This window comes from Coenobita brevimanus, chromosome 34 (assembly GCF_032717465.1).
Source record: "Coenobita brevimanus isolate Jiangsu-jjx chromosome 34, ASM3271746v2, whole genome shotgun sequence".
In the NCBI taxonomy this organism is placed as follows: domain Eukaryota; kingdom Metazoa; phylum Arthropoda; class Malacostraca; order Decapoda; family Coenobitidae; genus Coenobita; species Coenobita brevimanus.
This window is the reverse complement of record NC_136987.1, coordinates 24,759,319-24,780,411: the sequence shown is the minus strand read 5'-3', so window position 1 is coordinate 24,780,411 and position 21,093 is coordinate 24,759,319. Positions and strand designations below refer to the sequence as shown.

The 21,093-nt window shown below is 44.7% G+C and overlaps 1 protein-coding gene across 1 annotated transcript in view; it reads left to right on the top strand.

The window, feature by feature from the left end:
- The first annotated feature begins 7,412 nt into the window (after positions 1-7,412).
- LOC145396030 (sulfotransferase 1C4-like) overlaps positions 7,413-21,093 on the top strand; it is a 36,194-nt gene continuing 22,513 nt past the window's right edge. The window contains exons 1-6 of the mRNA XM_080269494.1: positions 7,413-7,588; positions 10,624-10,767; positions 14,758-14,914; positions 18,047-18,173; positions 18,431-18,709; positions 20,313-20,368. Coding sequence (XP_080125620.1) covers positions 7,413-7,588; positions 10,624-10,767; positions 14,758-14,914; positions 18,047-18,173; positions 18,431-18,709; positions 20,313-20,368 — 939 coding nt within the window. The remainder of the gene's footprint in view (positions 7,589-10,623; positions 10,768-14,757; positions 14,915-18,046; positions 18,174-18,430; positions 18,710-20,312; positions 20,369-21,093) is intronic.

Sequence of the window (21,093 nt, the reverse complement as noted above, 5' to 3'; positions counted from 1 at the left end):
CCAGGTATTGGCAACTCCTTGAAAACATATCTTGTAATTGGTCTGCCAGATTCCTATCTTCTTTGACCACACCTATTTTAGAGGCCTTCCAGTGATCCCACTCAAGGTCCACTGCCTGGCACAGTCCCACAATTTTTCTCTCGTTGACCTTCTGTGGCTCATAGGAGAAATTGGTCACCACAACTGGCACTTCACCTGCACCTGTTTCCATCAAAGTTCTCCCTACCATCACTCCGGCCTTTGTCTTGCACCATACATGAGGCTCCATAACCCCTAGACACATGTCAAAAGAGCCACTCTACTTGCACTGGAGCAATAGTTCTGATCCTGGGGGTATCACTGAAGTGCGGAGCACCATCACCTCGACACCAGATCTGATACATCTCGCTGCTGTGACGGGAACTGACTTTCCTTGAATCTTCAGCTTCATGGAGCAGAAGTCCTGTTCACATCCCATGGACACTGGATAGTCCAGACCAAGAAGACAAGGAACCTCCATATCCACCACATAGACTGGAATCATAGCCTCTTGCCCTGCCACTTCAGTCCGGACATCCAGGGGTCCCCTCAGTTCTGTTCGGTGCCCAGTTATGCCACACAGTTGTTCTGATGACTCGGGCAAATATCAATGACGTAACACATCAGGCTTCACAAAAGTCTACTGTGAAGCGGAATAAATCACCGGGGAACACCTCTTGCCATCTATGCTTCTGTCTACTCACACACTGTCAATTGCAGTCCTCATGCATTTTTTTCAGTGGTGAGGCTATTTGGTAAAAATCCAGCTGATGATTGACCCTTAACACCAGTCTTTACTAGGTTTCTGCTCCTTTCCTGTCTTCTGCAGCCTTCTTCTTGTCCTTCTTTTTCTTCTTTGGACACTCAGAACTGAAGTGTCCCACCTCACCACGTGTCCAACACACTTCTGTTATAATTATAGATTTCCCTGCACTGCTCTGTTCATTCGCCATCTTCCAATTGTAACAATCCTCCTTTTTGTGTCATGGCTTCCTGCAGAACCAGCAATCTCCTCTGGTCTTCTCCTGTTCCCTCTTCTACTTGTAGCAGTCCTCTTTCCTATGTCCTGGCTTTTCACAGTCCCAGCAACTTCCTTCAAATTTTTCTACGCCATGTACCTGCCCCTTTCTTGCCTTGAATCCCACGCTAAGACCTGCCTGAAAAGTGGATGTAGGCCTACTGGACCTGACATAGGACTCAAAGTCTAGAGCCCTGGCTAGTGCTTCTTGCATGCTTCTTGGTTGTGTGTGCTTCACTTGCACTTTCAACTCTGCACCATCAAAAGCATCATTGATCTGGTCCCCCAGAAGAATAGCCAACATGTTAGGTGCTGCTTCAGGGCACGCCTTGTGTGCCATACTCTCCAGGTTTTGAGCAGGCTGCTAAAGGGATTCGGCTCGAGCCCATACATAGGTCCGGAATCTCTGTAAACCTAATCTGGCACATGGTCCCGCATCTGTGCTTCTTCTACTAGGGAATGATAACTGTTCCTCTCCTCCACTGGCAGCTGGCTGAGAATCTCCATTGCAACACCCTTGAGGCTAATAGCAAGCTGCATTGCCCTTTACCTATCATCCCAATCATTCTGATCTTCAAGTAACTCAAATAATTGCAAATGGTTGCATCCCAAAATACTTTACTGTCAGATTCCTGAGGTTTCATTTTAAGTGGACCCACATTATAGCCATGCACTTCACTGGTTTTAGGTCTAAAAACTGGGGCATTATAATTTAATCTAGGACTCAAAACTTCTACATTCTGATCATTCAGCCCTGTAATGCTACCTTCAGATGCTTGGGATTCATCAAGATTCACCATATACTGTCCTTTTTTTTTTTTTTTTTTTTTTTTTTTCATATGCTCCATGTACACTAAGCTGAGGCTCAACAATTCAATTCTCCCTAGTCTCAATAATTCTCCTGCTAATTATCTTCAACTGGTCATCTACATGCTGTCTGCACTCCATCACGTAATTGCTCACCTCGTATTTCTGCTGATGTAGCTCAGTATATACTTCCTCCTTCAACTGTTGCTGTTCTTCATTCACTTCCCTCTTGAAAGCATCTAGTTGTCTCTGCATCATCAGTTGTAACTCCTTCTGTTGCTCCTGTAATGCCTCTTGAAGCCATTCATGTCGTTCTTTCTGTTCTTCATTTTGTGCTTGTAGTTGTTCACTTTGTGCTTGCAGTAACTTCATGACTGCAGCCAGAGATGCCACCTCCTGCCTAGCCTGGTTTCTTGTCTGTACACACTCTAGCTCCATGTAGAAGATTTGACTCACTGCAGCACTTTTCTATCCCAAATCCTGACACCGCTTGTTACGTCTTCATCCCACATTGCCACAGGCTTCATCAGTACTTCCGTATAGGAAGGACGTTGCCCAGTGATTTTTTCCTCGAAGGGTCAGCCTTTCAGTGTACACAAGATCAACTCAGGCATCGTAATAACAGGTTTCTCACGTTCGTAGTCTTTATTTTCCAAGTACAGTAGTTACATTGTCTGTTTAACTACTTTCACAAGTGCTAGAGCTACACTAACTACACGAGGCCACAAGTAAACTCACTCATCTATTCTCTCCCCCATCCTTTATAACCTCGGACGTTCTAATTATTCCCAGCGGCAACAGATCCAAAATATTCCAGAACTATATTACGTTATGTACCACTAAATGCTTTAGCATATAAACTGAAAAATATGAGTATTACAAAATTTAACAACTTGCAAAACAAAACATTATAGAAAGACAAAAACAAGAATGAAAATTAACGCATAACTTTACAAAATACCTCCACTCACAACAGCAGGCTACCTGGCACCTCTGACTAACAGCTGAAAATGTGTGAACTATCTGGAATTTTCCACGACCACCTAGCTAGCACTCCTGCTTCTCAACACCTGTATACTATATACATTTTTTCTTTCTTTATGCGAGGAAGAAGAAATTGAAGGCCAGAAGCCCGTAAGAAAACAAACAAATAAACACGATAACAATAATAAGATGGTTTGCACCAGTTGCCTACAAGATTATATTAAGAAGTGCAGGATAAGTTGCAAAGAAGGTGTTACGGATAGCCAAAACTACTAATAATAATTGCAAAAGGGTACCGATATATAACGTGCAAGGTAAATACCAAAGGAAGAGGCGTTACGGATCTCCCTAGCCACAAAAAATAAATGCAAGAGAAAAACGATATATAACATGCAGAATAAATTGCCAAGGAAGAGGTGTAACGAAATTAAAGCCATTTATGACAGCAAAGAACGAGGGGTCAAGTAATCAAAGCCACTTAAAATTTAGCCAAGAGTAAAATTAAGTTTACCTACACATTCCGGACAGTGTATACATCGTGACATGATTCAGAGCAATGATGATCTGATGACATAAAAGAATGATGTAGTAGACTTAAGCTACAGTATCTGTCTATCTGCATATGTCTATATCAAACCGTCCATCCCTCCATCCGTCCGTCCTTCCATCCATCTGTCCATCCATGCATCCATTCGATCTTCCATCCATCCGTCCATCCATCCATCCGTCCGTCCATCCATCCGTCCGTCCATCCATCCATTCATCCATCCATCCATTTGTCCATTCATCCATTTGTCCCTTCAGCCATCTGTCCACTCATCCATCCGTCCACTCATCCATCCCTCCATTCATCTATCTCTCCATTCATCCACTCATCCATTTACGTCTGTCGTTATCTATGTCTATATTGATCTTTATCTCTTGAAGCCTCACTCCTGGGGTGTCCACATACGAATCTCCTCCTCTGTCATCTGTCTGTCCTCTCTCCAACTCACACTCCCTCATCTAATATGCCTCTCCATCCCATCCACCCGAAGCATCCTCGAGTGTTTCTCAATAGTAGCAATAGATTAACACTGGAATATGATCCTAGTCACGAAGAAGTGCAATGGAAATGATACTGATTCGTCGTAATGTATTATCTTTTTCTGTCACAGAGTTATGTAAAACTAGGTAGAAATTGACGGAAATCTAGAGAAGCTAACGTGAAAATTTGGATATCTTTCTGCTCTTACTCAAACACGACCCTTGCCTGCCAGCGACTAGAATGTGATTGAGAAGACATATTAAAGGATGAACAGATGTAACTGAGGCTTTGAAGTCTTTCTTTTTTTTTTTCTTTTTTTATGTGTTCGACTCTGGGCATAGGTTTCACAGCCTGCTATCAAGGCCCAACAGTCCTCCTACATACCATACACCTCTTCATGTGTGTTCAGCTATATATTTTTTAGGGTAAAGGTGCGAACGAACATGAACAATAATGAACTTAGTAATGGGCATACATAGCCGCTCTGGCCAGCAATTTTTTATTTTTTATTTACTGGCTATCGACCATAAAACTGGCCCATTAAGCTGCCATGTATACATTAGATAGATACATATACAGAATATACATTCAGTATCAAACAGTAGGGAGCAAAACAGAAGCAAGAGGGCATTGAGGCAGTGGCAGATTGATGGCTGAAGGTTGGCTAGATGGTAGAGGCACGTGAGTTGGAGTCAGAGTCTGAGCCAGTACCAGCGAAGAGATGAGACTGCACAACCGCCAGGGTGCAGAAAAGGAAACGACACTCCTCGGTGTTGGAAACAGTCTGGAGGGACTCCTGGCGTAGCTTGGTTGAGGAGAGCAAGGCTGCCGGAAGACCCCCCATGTAAATTCTCGCTCACCAGGCTCCTCCAGCGCCAAGTTCTCATAATGGCTCAGCTGGTCCTCAAAGATCTCGAGGCCCAGCTGTGGGAGGGAGGCAAAGGCACCCCAAGAGAGGTGCCGGGCTGAATGGGAAGGCTTGGGACTCTCCAGTGCCTGGCCTTCCAGTGGAGGAGGAGGAGGAGACACAGCACAATGTGCCGTGGAAGACACAGGGGCATTAGGAGCTGTAACCTCAGATGGTGATGAGGATGCAACAACACCAACCTCCATGGGCACCTTAGAGAGGGGCTGAGAGGCAGACCAGTGGGAAACAGCACATTGCAACAGCTGGATCCTCATCAGCGGAGTAGAGGGCTACAGCTGCAGCATCTTCAGGACCACGGAGGGGGGAGTGAGGTCACAGACGGCCCAGGACGACGCCAAGGAGTCCTTCTCCCAGGCCTCCTCTGCACCACGAGTGTGGAGGAAAAAAACTTGGGAATGGAGATGGTAGGGATCCCGTTGGCTTGGAAAATGACAGTCAGGTACCAAGCAAACACTGTCAAATCTCTTGCCGAGAAAGCCTTGGCAACCTCCACACACATGGCAATGATGGTAGAGGCAGAGGAGGCCGGGAAGGAGGCAGGAACAACACGTGGAGGCTGACACCGATGCAGACTACAGGGCAGGGCGTGGAGAGAGCACTGCACTGCCATTGACAGAGGCAGCTGCAAAGCCCTTGACATCCTCCTCCACCACAGACTCCACCATCTTGCCACCAGCTGCAGAAGGCACAGGGTTGGGGTCCACGATGGAGGAGCGGTGTAGGAACATTTTCCCGCCCGTGTCTCAGCGAATCAGGAAGCCGTAGCCCCTCCGGAGATAGTACCACTTCACATGCCCCTCAAAATTGGCTGCCATGGTGGGTGGTTGGTGTCTCTGTTTGACCTTGTTGAGGTCTGTAAGAGAACTTCCGATCTTTTACTGGTTAGGAGTGGACCGGGAAGTATTGGTGAACCAGTGTGACTAGTGTGAGGAGAGTGGGCGTTCTTCTCCCTCCGAGCAAAATCGAACCTGAACGAACTTATATGGGTAGGTTGGGGTTACACTTGGCTAACGAACGTGAACAAACAAGAACTAGTGAACGTTCCTGTAATTGATCACAAGCTGGCCTGTGAGCTTTATTCATTCATATCTTGGACCTCCGTAGGCCTCAATATCCCCTCTGCAATCATTCACGTACTACCATAGTGTCATGAGAAGAGACGGTAGTTACATAGACTGTAATTATTGTCAACCTTGGAGTACTGAAGGAAAAGATGATGTTCCGGGACCCATTTGAACATTCATCTATACTCGTTCACGTTCGATTAAACTCGCCAGATCGGCCTTACATTCTCACCACCTACATTCCCGTGTGCTTATTTACATTCGTTCATCAAGTGTAACTCCACCCTTTGGCCTGTAACCATTCTCACGGCGGCCTTGAGAATCGTTGCGACCTTGTGATAGCAAAGAGTTTTTATTTGATTTTAAAATTTGGTGGAGGTGTTGAGGGGTAGCTCAGGAAGAAGCTGGCTAATTTTCAGAACAGTTGGTTAAAGGCCAAGGTCAAACGGTCAGTCATATTGAGTTTATCCTGTAACCCTGATAGTTGCCCTATTCTGCTCAAACATGGTAGGTTGTGTTATGAGCTGAGGTATAACGTGCAGTCCTGGGCAAAAAATGTTAACTTTCACCTGTTTAACAAGAGACCTCCTTTCCAACATGTTTTGGTATTACATTTAAAGAGTGTGTGTGTGTGTGTGTGTGTGTGTGTGTGTGTGTGTGTGTGTGTGTGTGTGTGTGTGTGTGTGTGTGTGTGTGTGATGCATGGATATGCAAGAATTTTAATACTGAGATAAAATTAATAATAAAAAGATAAATTCTCTCGCCCTAGGTACAGTAATACATATGCAACGTCGATGCATGAAACTGTCGTTACTTAACACAAGAGAGAGAGAGAAAGAGAGAGAGAGAGAGAGAGAGAGAGAGAGAGAGAGAGAGAGAGAGAGAGAGAGAGAGAGAGTTTGATAGAAACACACACACACACACACACACACACACACACACACACACACACACACACACACACACACACACACACACACACACGCGCGCGCGCGCGCGCGCACGCTTGCATCCCACCAACAATAATAACTAATGCCTGCAATTTCGAGTGCTGCACATCTGCCAAATTTGCATTATTACACATAAACACGTGACATGCACGGGGGCACATATGTAACGCTCGTCTTCCACTCCACAGGGTGATTTCTCGTGCGATACGGGGACGGCTGTGTCAGCGTTATCAGTGTCCATCCTGCATCTTCTGTTCATATCCTACTCACACTCTCACTCTTACGCCCACATCACAGGCAGCGTTATCAGTGTCCATCCTGCATTTTCTTTCATTCCCTATTCACACCCTCACATTTACGTCCACACCACAGACGGCGTTATCAGTGTCCATCTTGCATCACCTATTCATTCCCTACTCACACACGCTGAAGCCCACACCATCCTGCATCGTCTCTTCATTCCTTACTCACAGTGCCACACACTCACGCCCACACCGGCATACACAGCAGTCCCTGCAAAACACAAGATACAACCAGCTATATTTCAAGAGCAGCGCTATTCCCTGTAATATGTCCCTCATACTTACACTTTTATTTACATTTACAGTGCTAAATAATGGCTGATAACGGAGACTCCTGCCCCGTGATGACCTTCCCCTTGGCCCCGAAGATCCAGCACGAACTACAGACGAAATTCGGATCTTTTGATAAGGGACTGGTGGAGGTTGGACCAGGGCGATACCTCCTGCCACCGCACTGCAGATTGTACCTTGATAATTATGCCCAGTTCAGGTGAGTAGATTTGAGAGAGAGAGAGAGAGAGAGAGAGAGAGAGAGAGAGAGAGAGAGAGAGAGAGAGAGTGAGAGAGAGAGGAGGGGGGGCAGGGAACGGTGTAAGGCTATGAATTTCGTTAAAGCAGACTTACTGGTCAACCATAAGACCCTCCTATATGTCGTAAAAACATCCCTGCTAAAACCAATACACCAAGTCCTGTATGCAACAGCACTACCATGTATTCAGTATAGACAGTGGCTTTACCATGTATTCAGTATAAACGGTGGCTCTACCATGTATTCAGTATAGACGGTGGCTTTGAATGTATTCAGTATAAATGATGGCTCTACCATGTATTCAGTATAGACCATGGCTTTACCATGTATTCAGTATAGACCATGGCTCTACCATGTATTCAGTATAGACGGTGGCTCTACCATGTATTCAGTATAGACGGTGGCTCTACCATGTATTCAGTATAGACGGTGGCTCTACCATGTATTCAGTATAGACGGTGGCTCTACCATGTATTCAGTATAGACGGTGGCTCTACCATGTATTCAGTATAGACGGTGGCTCTACCATGTATTCAGTATAGACGGTGGCTCTACCATGTATTCAGTATAGACGGTGGCTCTACCATGTATTCAGTATAGACGGTGGCTCTACCATGTATTCAGTATACTGTAGACGGTGGCTCTACCATGTATTCAGTAAAGATGGTAGCTCTACCATGTATTCAGTATAGACTATACAGTGGCTCTACCATGTGTTCAGTATAGACGGTGGGCGTTAGCGCCGAAGTGGTGACATGTGGAGGTGCATGATACGTTGAAGGACTGCTGGGCCTCACGGAGAGGGCGCTTAAAAAAAAAAAAAAAGGAAAAAAAAAGAACTGCATCATATACCTCACCCGAAGCAGTATTATCCAGACTAAATCTTCCTCATCACTGATCCTGCCATCTTCCCCACTCCACCTTCAGTTCATCCCCAATCCACATCCACCATCCGTTACCCCCTCCCCCACCCTCATTCACCGTGACGTGTAGGTTGTTGAGCAGACCCAGTAACCTAAGGCAAGCAACCACTCTCCACCCAGTTAACAGGGGCATCAGAGAAGGCAGCACATCACCCCATTATTTGATTATATGGTTGTCACCCAGAAGTGTAAATGGTTTCCTGGGATAAAGGAAACTATATGGCTTGTCACCTGAAGTTAAAAGAGTAGCAATAAAAGTGACAGGAAGGATGGGGGAAATAGGAAGAGAGGAGAGCAGACACAGAAAATGAATGATAAAGATGAAGGAGGATGTAAGCAGCACTACATTAGGTGAGTGGATGATGGTTGCGACCACCTATCTACCACAGTGACGTTTAAGTAAATAAGGCATACTATATTTCTGGCGATGGGAAAAATCACAGATCTAAAGAGTATATGACTAGTGATGACTAACTTTACTCTTTACAGTAAATGTGTAGTTGAGTTTTAACGTGGTTCTTCAAATGTCGGAGCTTTTCTCTTTCTCTCTCTCTCTCAGTCTCTCTCTCTCTCTCTCTCTCTCTCTCTCTCTTCTTCTTCTTCTTCTTCTTCTTTATTCTTTTCGTGCCATGTCTGGAAGGCCCAAAACAGAAAAAAAAAAAAATCCTCAAATGAGACGTTAGTCTGAAGATATTCCACCAAGATTTTGAGTTATATACAAGTCCCCCTCAATGACTGAGTACTTTATTGGAAGAGGGCTCTGCTACACTCTCGGAGTCTAGTTGTGCTCTGTCTCTCCTAATTTCGTGGGGAGCGAGGTAAGTGAGCTTCAGTTTACCATTACGTAACGCTGGGTTAAGGAATTATTGGCTATGTACGCGTAAAACACTTTTGTCATCGTTCTCATCCTTAGTTCCAAATTTGTCGACAGGAAACTCTCAGCGCCGGTCACCTCATTTTTTTTCTTATATATATATATATATATATATATATATATATATATATATATAAATATATATATATATATATATATTTACCTGCATGAAGGTACTTTTTGTAAGGTAGTGGTGTGGTTCTTTGAGTGATCCATTTCAAGTTAGGTCAGGAGTGATTCAAGGAGGAGTTCTTTCGCCATTGTTGTTTGTTTTGGTTATGGATTATGTTATGAAAAAGGTTGTAAGGAGAACAGGTGCAGGAATTAACTGGAAAGAAAATAAGAAGCTGATGGATTTGGACTATGCTGATGATATTGTACTGATTTGCGGAAGTATTTACGAGATGCAGAGGGTGCTCGATTGTCTTGTGGAGGAAGGAGAAAAAGTGGGATTGGTAATAAATTGTGGAAAGACTGAAATTATTAATACGAACGTGGAGAACCAAATCGATTGTGTAATTGGGAATAATGTGGTGAAGAATGTAGAAAACTTTAAAATATCTGGGAACGATCGTATCATCTAATGGATCATTAAACAATGAAATTGAGGAGAGAATTAGACAGGCTTGGCGAGCTGTTGGAATGTTGAAATCTGTTTGGAATAATAATATGCTTTCGGTACATACTAAAGTGAAAATTTACAAGTCCATGGTTAGACCCATTTTAATTTACGGGCATGAGTCATGGTACAGTACAATTGCAACAGATCAGAGTGTATTAGGATTTGAGAATAAAATACTGAGAAGGATTCTTGGGGTAAAGTGGCAAGACAGAGTTACAAATGAAAGAGTAAGGGATATTACGAGAGTGGAACCAGTTAATGAATATGTGAGACTGTCTCGCTGGAAGTGGCTGGGGCATATATACAGAAAAGAAGGTTGTTTAATACAGGATGTGCCAGAGTGGATTGCTAGAGGAAGAAGAGGTAGAGGTAGGCCGAGGGAAACCTGGTTGAGGACAATGAAAAAAGAAGCAGGAGAGGAGTGTTGGTGGAACCTGAAGGAGATGGCAAGAGAAAAATATTGGTGGAGAGAGTTCATTGAGACCCTATGCATTCCGTGGGGTGCCACAGGAAATGATTGATTGATTGATATTTTAACTATTTTTTTTTTCCTAAGGTTTTCATTTTCCTTGTCCAGGTTTCGGCCAGATGACGTAGTGGTGATGGGGTTTCCCCGCAGCGGCACGACGTGGACACAGGAGATGGTGTGGTGTATGACGCACGACCTTGACTTCACCACAGCCATTAACACGCCAGTCACAGAGCGATCCCCCTTCCTTGAGTAGGCACCAACATCACTTGATTCTGCTTCACTGGTAGTGGCAGTAGTGGTGGTGGTGGTGGTGGTTGTAGTAGTGGTGGTGGTGGTGGTGGTGATGATGGTGGTAGTAATACTGTAGTTGCAAGAGTAGTAGTAATTATGGTGGCGATGGTAGTAGTAGTTGTAGCAATAGTAGTAGTAGTAGTAGTAGTAGTAATAGTAGTAGTAGTAGTGGTAGTAGTAGTAGTGGTGGTGGTGGTGGTGGTGGTGGTAGTAGTAGCAGTAGTAATAGTAGTGGTGGTGGTACTGTGTAGCAGCAGCAGCACTAGTATTAGTAATAGTAGTAGCAATAGTAGTAATTGTTGTGGTAATGGTGGTGGTGGTAGTGGTGGTAGTGGTGGTGGTGTGTAATAGTATTAGAAGTAGTAGTAGTAGTAGTAGTAGTAGCAGTAGTGGTGGCAATGGTGGTGTGTAGTAGTAGTTGTGGTAATCCAGGTTCATCTGAATGTAAACTACTTTGATGGGTATTGTTTTCACTCGGCTTGTCTGCCTGTTTGTTTGTCTGTTTGTTTGTTAACAACATTACACGAGAACTACTGGTGTAATTTTCACTAAAATTTCAGGGATGATGAGTTATGACCTTCTGATGACCTGACTGAATTTTGCGCCAAATTGGGCCAAGGCCCAGGCTGTAGGCCCCAAAATGTAAAACAAAAGTAAATAGTTTTTGTTCAGAACTGTTTTCAAATTCGTCATATCGACATGTAACACAACCCTATAGGTGCATCTTTCAAATCTTAATACTATAACATGCCTCATTACATCAGAGGGTTACCCCTTACTTAGCGGTATGGGGGTCAATGTCAGGTGGTTCAGGCCTAAAATTTCAAATGGGCATAAAATCGTAAATTTTCACCTGGTTTACTCCAAATTTTATGAGACACCTTTGACTAGATATTCTGTTATGTTTATACGTCATCACTAAAATGACTGCCAGGGACGGGTTTGCTGTGCCTTGACACCGCTTCTTGTTTGTCTGTACTTTTATGTCTTTTGATTTTTCATTGATTCAATCCATGTTCTTATTGATCAGGGCCACGTAACGCCTCTCCCTCAGTGACTTGTTTTGCCCATCAACCAACACGTCAGCATCATAGTAATGGACGAAGTGTTGCTTAGTCTCCTGTGTCCTCCATCGACTATGTATAGTAAGGGACGCCTTCTCGCGGTAGCACTGAAATGGACAGGCCACTCCTGGCAAACTACTTAGCAGACAGATGTGCACACGTAACATTTGCCGGTCAGTCTTCTTACATCAGACACTTCACAAAGTGTCCCCAAAGGATCTGTTTTGTCCCCTACACTCTTTAACTTATACATGCACGACATACCCACACTCCACACACCACAGATACACATGGCTTCCTATGCAGATAATATAACACATGTACGCACCAAAACGCAAACACAGCTGCACACATCATTCAACCTTACCTCAACAACCTACACGAATGGTTCACCACAAATAGGTTCAAAATAGCCCCAACCAAATCTACAGTGACTCTTCTCACAAACTGGACAACAGAACACAATCACATCCCACACCTCACCATAAACAACACTCCCCTACCACACACACACACACACACACACACACACACACACACACACACACACACACACACACACACACACACACACTCACACACACAAAATCCTTGGTGTAACATACAATACATCAATGTCATTTAAACAACACATCACAAACATTAAAATTAAAACAACACCAAGACCCAATGCCTTGAGGTCACTTGATTATACAACATTCGGACACAACAAAGAAACCACCACCACAGTATACAAACAATACATACGTTCAGTGATGAATTATGCAAGCCCTGCCTGGGCTCCTAACCTCACCAAAACACACTACAACACTCTACAGACCATACAGAGCAAGGCCCTAAAAATAATCACAGGCTGCACAGCCACTACACCCACAGGCCACCTACATCAAGAAACCAAAGTCCTCAAAGTCAAGGATCACCTAGACATGAGAGGCACTCAGTTTCTTGCTGCAGCCTCTACAAACCCACAACATGAACTATATTACGTGGCAGCACATCCACCCACACCAAGGAACATCAAAACAACACCCAGCACACGATACCATGCACAAATACTGCATCATCTCTCCCCTCTCGCCCACCTCAGACCAGCTACCAGAAGCATATCCACATTCAGATCACTCGCCGCTCCATCAAGTCACTTAAAGACAACACACAGCTGCATGCACGGCCTCCTGACATCCACCCTTCTGAATCCTATCTTCCTCGTGAGGACAGGGTCCACCTGGCCAGGCTGAGATGTGGGCACCATCCAGCCCTCTTAAGCTACCAGAAGAGGGTGGATGACTCCGTTGCTGATACCTGTCCAGGATGCAACACAGCACCCCATACTATTAACACATTATGGAAGACTGCACTGCACACAATCACCTACTCCAACTTCACAACATAGACTCTTTGAGAGCTCTGTAGGCAAGCCCGGTCTCGGCCATGGCCTTCCTAAGGGACTCGGGGCTGTTCGGCCAGACTACCTAGGGAACAAGTACTACTACTACTACAGGCCACTCCACTGCCTGGTTATACAGATGTCCCTCAGGTCTCTCCCTATCCCCGAAAGGAGAATGGTGAACGGAAAGAGGAGGACTGCTACTACCACCACTACTAAATACCACCACCGCCACTACCACCACCACCACCACCACTACTACTACTACTACTACTACACGGTTTGGCATAGACGTTAGGAACTGGAGTGGTCAGATACAGCCTTCATTAACTCTTTTACTGGAAAATAAGACAATACTACGGCTCTACATCCTTTTCCACAACCTGGCCTAAAATTGCCGTCTTTCCATCGTGAATGTTGAGTTGTAACAGTGGGTTAATACGAGACTAGGATGCTGATCACGAAGAAGCGCCGTGTAAAAGTAGTAGAGACGTAGAATTGTCCTTTTCTGCCCCTGAACTACGAGAAGTAAGCTGCGTATGGAAGGAAATTTGTGCCAAGTTAAAGTGAAGGGAGTGTAGGTGGATATTTTGATCCTTTTTCAGTTTATATCCCATAATTCACTGGTAGAATAATATACTGTCACGGTGCGGCATCCTTTCCACGGCACTTCTTCGTGACTAGCACCATATTCTAGTGTTCATCTCCTGTTACAACTCCACAAGCTGGTTAGAAGGGGCAATTTTATGCCAAGTTTCAGTAAACAGAGTATAGTTAGTATGATCTAACTATGTAGTTTCGCCTAAATTTGCCATCTCCCCATCTTGACTGCTGGGGTATAAGAGATTAACATTACTATATGGTGCTTGTCACGAAGAAGTGCTATGTAAAGGATGTACAGCCACAGCATTGTCATTGTCTGCCACTGAGCTATTATTATCACTAGAATATGGCGCTAGACATGAAGAAGTGGTGTGTAAAGGATGGAGAGAGAGAGAGAGAGAGAGAGAGAGCTTCCTGATAGGACAGTATAATTATTTTGTCCGGTGCTACCCCTGTTCAGTACTCTTACAGGCGATAGATGGACAGGCAGACAGATAGATAGATTAACAGGGGATAGATAGAGAGACATATAGATCGATAGACAGAAGAAAGATTGATGGATAGAGACTTATGGGCAGGTAGGAAGATGACTAGTTAAAGAAACAGAGACAAGCAGACAGACAGGTAGATAAATAGACAGATAGATAGATAGATGGACAGATAGACAGATAGATGATTAAAGACAGAGGGACAAACAGACAGACCAATGGATAGACAGGTAAATTATTAGACAGAGGGACAAGCAGACAGGGAGTCAGGTAAATAGATGGACCTATGAATAGATAATGAGAGTGGAACAAACAGCAGAGAGAGAGAGAGAGAGAGAGAGAGACTGACAACCATTCTTTTTTTCAGAGGTGATTCAACTTCCCATCCAGATATTCCTCTGCCCAGTTTTCTGGTTGACTGTTTGTTAAAGCAACATCCAGACGAGGACCCGGGCACCACTGGGGTATTTTTGGACCATGTTGAGTCCGTTCCTTCTCCTAGAATAATCAAAACCCATCTGCCCTTCTCACTTCTCCCGCCATCCATTCTTGAGAGCTGTAAGGTGGGTGAAGTTCTCTCTCTCTCTCTCTCTCTCTCTCTCTCTCTCTCTCTCTCTGGCGGCATAAGCTTTATTAAGCTTCGCCAAATAAATGGCAACGCTTCATGTTTTCGTCAGTATTATTTTTCTTTGCACTTTTCCTTCGATCTTGATGGTATTACACATGCAGGTACCCTAGGTTAACCCAAGTCCTTATGCCAATTATAAATGATTTTGACCTATTTTTGAAGGTGATATACTCAGTTTTAGTTAAAAATTGTTTTTTTTTTAATTGAAATATCTCAGAAACTAACTGAGATACGGATATTTGGGTGGAAATCCTAAAAAAAAAAAAAAAAAAATGCTTGCTGTATAACTTTGGCATAATATTTTGCCATTTAGCCCAGTAGAAAGTACAGAATTCAAATCTGCTCAGTTTTTTCTTTGCAACACGTTCTAGAGAAAACCACAGAAGTTTTAAAGATATACATTTCTGGATATATAGCTATAGTCCCTTTTATGATCTGAATGGAATATAGTTACAGTTTAGCATGCAGTTAGCCAGCTATTGTGACAAACGCAAAATTTACCTCTGAGTTTTTCGACACCTTTGTCCTCCGGTCCCTTGTTGATGTTATACAAGATCATACCTTAGGGTCTTCAGATCTTGTTTATATTAGATGTACCTCTACACACACACACCATTCCTGGTGCAGCAGCCATGGCAGCAACAACTCCGTCCTCTCCACCTGCTCTTGCCTTCGACCCGTCAAGGGGTGCAACACCTGCAGGTTCCCAGCCACCACGGGCCCACACCACCTCCGGCACCGCGAAGTGGTACAACGCTAGGGCGGGGTACGGGTTCAATCGGCGCCAGGACACTGGCGCTGATGTATTCGTGCACCGCCTGGGGTTCGATTATACCAATTCACGGAGCCGGAAACGCCCGTTACGAGAGGGTGAGGCTGTTGTGTTTGACCTCCTACAAGCACCGAAGGGTCCCGAGGCCATACACGTTACCGGACCGAGAGATGCAGCTGTGCAGTGCTCTGCTCATGCGCGGCGGTGCCCCTCGGCTCAGAATCGTCAGACCAGGGATCCCCGGTACACTGGGGAAATTGACACAATAGTCACCATGTGTATAGTGACTGCACGAGCATTTTGCGGCAGTGACAAGGCGGCGATGCTCGTTCTTCTTCCACAGATTTTCGTGAAGAACGGGCTTCCGCGCATTGTCATTCCGCAGTGCTTTGCCAGCAATACAAATGCTGCCCCTCGTCAGGAGCGCCGAGTCTCGAAGCTGCAGCCACCCAGACCCCGCACAACACCGCAGCTCAGGCTGCAGCTCGACGCTCCCCTGAACAGGGCAACTGCTGCCACCGCCACTGCACCTCCTGCTGAGCCTGCTCAGCCAGCTCCCACCGATGATCCCCGCCGCTCGCCGTCAGTAGCCAAGGAAAGGGCTCCTTCTCCCGTCCCCTCCATCAACAGAGAAGAAGAGGACCTCCCGCCCTCGACTCCACCACCTGCTACTGATGGCGAGCCGAAGAAGATGAAGAAAAAGAAGGGGAAGAAAGCCAGGCCTCCACCACCACCTGACGACATGGAGATAGAACATCCTGTATCTCCAGCGCCCCCTGCCGAGATCGACACTGCCAGCACGTCACCTCCCACCATCACCGACTTTGACTGGAGCAAGCTTGACACTGAACAACTGGTCAACAACATCTTAAAGAAAATCAAATTCATGAGAAACTTGGAGCTGTACGACGGCCTGAAGTAGCTCCCCCTAATCATCTAACAACTACCAGAAGCCTTCTAGCTCACGCTAGTTCTCCTCAATTCATCAGCTTTGCCTCTGGCGGACCCACAGGCCCGGTCCTACTACGGGAGGACAATCTACAACACACACACACACACACACACACACACACACACACACACACACACACACACACATACACACACACTGCTGGTGCAGTGGTAACGCTCTTGCTTGCCATCTGGTAGACGGGAGTTCGCGCCTCGCTCAGGTTGCGAAAAGTTTCACTGACGAAGTGGGTGGTTACTGTCCCCCTAGAGCAAGGGTACGGGTGTGTGCGTGTGTGAAGGTCACAGCCTTGCCCTTAGATCGGACTATATGAGCTCTCAGCTCCCTTCCGAGAGGGTAAAAGCTGACGATCACGACCATCAGGTGATCCTGACCGACCCGGTGAATTACACACACCACAAAGCCAGCCAGGAGACAGGGCGTGTGTTCTGGGCAATCCCCAGGCCCTGTTCTCCCCCCTTACTATTTTTTAATCAGCCCATACCCCACTGACCGGGCTAATGTATGGCCTGGTCTGCACCATAGGTGCAGGAAATCTGTAAACAAAAAACAACAACCATTAAGATTTATAGTAAAACTTCCTTGTTGTGGGTACACAATAAGATTAGCTAATTAGTTTTACTGTAATTAGGGGTCTCTCTCTCTCTCTCTCTCTCTCTCTCTGAAACTGTTAGTCACCAGCCCCCACACGGGAGGGGATTGGGGACGGGTATTGCTTTAACTCGGTTTCTGTTGATCTGTTAACTTTTTGCGAGAACTACTGGTGCAGTTTTAACTAAAATTAAAGCGACGACGGGCTATGACATGATTACCTGATTAAATTTTGGGCCAAGGCCCAGACTATGGGCCTCTAAAGTGTAAAAAAACGGGGGGAAATAGTTTTTTCGCCATATCTCTTTCAAAATCGTCATATCGACATGAAACTAAAACCTATAGGTGCGTCTTTCAAATCTGTATGTGTAACATGCCTCATTACATCAGAGGAGTCACCCCTCAGCTAGTGGTAAGGGGGTCATTGTCAGGTGGATCTGGCCTAAAATTTCATGTGGGCATAAAATCGTTAATTTTCACCTGATTTACTTCAAATTTGATATGTGGCATATTTGACAAGATATTCAGTTGTGTTTATACGTCAACACTAAAATGACTCACAGGGACGGGTTTGCTGTTCCTTGGCACAGCTTCTTGTTTTGATCTGTTTTGGTTTCTACCGTAGTCCACAAATACGAACTTAAACCGTTTAAATCATCATTTGAAATAAGAATCGTGAAGATGAAACTGACGATGCAGATGATGATGATGATGGTTTACATTTTCATTCGTAGGTGATATATGTGGCTAGACATCCGGGTGACGTGTGTGTGTCTTGTTACCACCTTCATAGACTCCTCAAGTCAGTGAATTTCAAGGGCGACCTGGAAGAGTTCCTGGATCTGTGGTGCCGAGATTTAGGTAAGAAGAGAGAGAGAGAGAGAGAGAGAGAGAGAGAGAGAGAGAGAGAGAGAGAGAGAGAGAGAGAGAGAACGAAGAACGTTACTTTGAAGAAATTTAATAAACTGTTGATTTTAGTGCCGTTGATAGGAATAAAGTGATTAATCCTTCATCTTTTTCCTCTTCTGCTCCTGCATCTCCTTTTTCTCGGACACCTTCGCCTTCTTTTCCCTCTCTTCTCTTTTCTCTCTCTTTCTTCTTCTTCTTCTTCTTCACAGTTCTGCGAGCGCCATACTGGAGTCACTTAAGCGAGGCATGGGCAAAACGCACCCACCCAAACCTCCTCTGGGTATACTACGAAGACATGAACAAGGATCCGCTGAGGGAACTTCAGCGCCTGGACCACTTCCTCGCCACAGGCCTGACGGAAGACGAGCTGCTGCAGGTGGCCCAGCATTCCAGCTTTGCCAACATGAAGGCCAGACCTGCCACTAACATCAGTCTCATCCCGGAATCGCCTGGACTGGTGCCGGGAGAGGCTGAGTTTGTGAGGAAGGGTTAGTTAGCGTCGTCGTTGTTGTCATGATACAGTAATCTTAGTCATCCTCATCTCATTCATAATCATCATTATCATCATTATCACTATCATCATAATAACTATTATTACTTATTGTCTTCAGTACCATCATCATCATGATCACCATCATCCATTGTCATTGTTACCTTTGGCATCATTATCATTATTATTGCCTTCATTACCATCATCATCATCGTCTCGTCGTCGTCATGTCATCATCGTCATTGTCATGATCATCATCAACGTCATTATCATCATCCTTGTCTTCGTCTTATTGTTCATCATCATTGTCATTACATCATCATCATCCTTGTCTCCGTCTTAATGTTCGTCATCATTGTCGTTACATCACCATCACCATCATCGTCATCATCACCATCATCATCATCATCATCATGATCATCATCATCATCATCATCCCTGTCTTCGTCGTAGTGATCATCATCATTGTCGTTACATCATCATCATCATCATCATCATCATCATCATCCCTGTCTTCGTCGTAGTGTTCATCATCATCATTGTCGTTACATCATCATCATCTTCACTCACCTCATTAATGGATGCAAGCCACTGAGACAAAATAGGTTAAGCATGTCAGGTTTGAATGACCAGGTTACAGTATGCTAAGCTGGGCATACAACGATACACAGGATGGATGGTATATTGCACCCTTGTATCGTGTGGTCCTGGCTCAGTCTGCTGGTATGGGGAAAGCAGAGATTTTGGCTTCTTCATGAAATTACTAATCCACCTTGCAGTCAGTGACAGCAAAAAAACTGGAGAGTATTAAGGTTGCAAGAATTTATGAGAAATAGTAAAAATGTAGAAAAGAGGGAGAGGGAGTGGGAGACGGAGGATGAGATGGAGGGATGGAGTGAAGAGGTATATAAGACAGGGGGATGTGAGTTGGGAGGAGGCCAGCGAAATGGCAGGGGACAGGGTGACAAGGATACTATTTGTTTGTGGGCACCCCTTACGGGATAACGACGTCTGGCTATACACAGATAAACAGAAAAGATTTATGGGAAGAAGATACTGTTTACGCTGACTAAGCCGTCTCTGCAACACATGGACCTATATTGTCACTGGGTAAGGAAGCTCCCTAACACTTCTTCCTTAGTGATTTATTTTGGGATATGGCTGGTTAATAATCTTTTGTAGGTTATTTTTGCAGAGTATGGCTATGGTAGAAGTATTTATGTACAGTAAAGTATAATAAACAAACCGCTTAGGAAAAGGTGTCAGGGACCTTCCTTAACTAACAAGAATACGGGTCATGCTGTAATATATGGACCACCCTTTGCTTGAAATAGGTAGATATAAGCTGGGTGAGATTAAGGTGAGCCCACAGATAAAGGTGAAATAGCATGTTTTACCTGATGGCCAAGTAAGTCAGATTGGAAGGTCAATTTAACTATGAGTGAAGGAGGCTCATGTCCACCTCATTACTAAATTTCATTAAAAGTCACACAACTGCGACTTAGTTTTCAAGTTGTAGGAGTGGCCCAGTTCCATCAGGTGAATTTACACTAAGTATTGTATGTTCTCAGTGTTCATCCTGTGTTCTTCTCTCCCTACAGGTGCCACTGGGGACTGGGTCAATCACTTCACTCCCCAAATGAAGGCCAAGTTCCAGGTACCATACTCACAAATTTTCTTGAGCATGATTTGAGTATGAGATTGTTACTTTATACTTTTATCTCCACTCCTGACACTTTATGGCCAATCTTGAGTTAGTATTATGATGAAAAATTTATACCAAAGACAATGATCCGTGTTAATAGTGAACCACTGCAACAGAGATTTGTTTATTACAAAAACTGACTAGGATCTTCATTCTTCTCCAGGCTTGGGAGGAGACGGGGAGTAAGGCAGTCGGGGAGGTTCCACCTATGTACACCCAAGGACAAAAGTTCACTTAACATTACACCTGTTCTGCTTCCCACTCTTCTCTGCTGGCTGATGTTCAAATGCTGAGAAGCCTGGTGTGTTTCTCTGCCCATTAATAATGCCCTCTAATCTAAACTATTAGCTGTGGAGGGCTGCGTGATGTCCTGCTCTGAGTGAAGCTAACTGAACTCATTCAGCTCAGTTTAAGGACACCTCCGATGCGTGGATGTCCGGAGGGGTGGGTGGGTTGTAGTATGGTCTTCTGATCGAGGTGTTGTATTGTCCTGCACATGAATACAGTAGGTAGGTGTTATTTCATTGTTAGTGTTGGAATATCTGGAGGTGGGATATTGTTGTAGAGGGTTTGATAATGTTTGTGTGGTGAGTGTCTTATATGCCTAGGTGTGTTGTGTGTTTCTTTCATATAAGGGCAGGGGTGTTGTGTATTGGAGACGGCTGCTGCAGAGAATT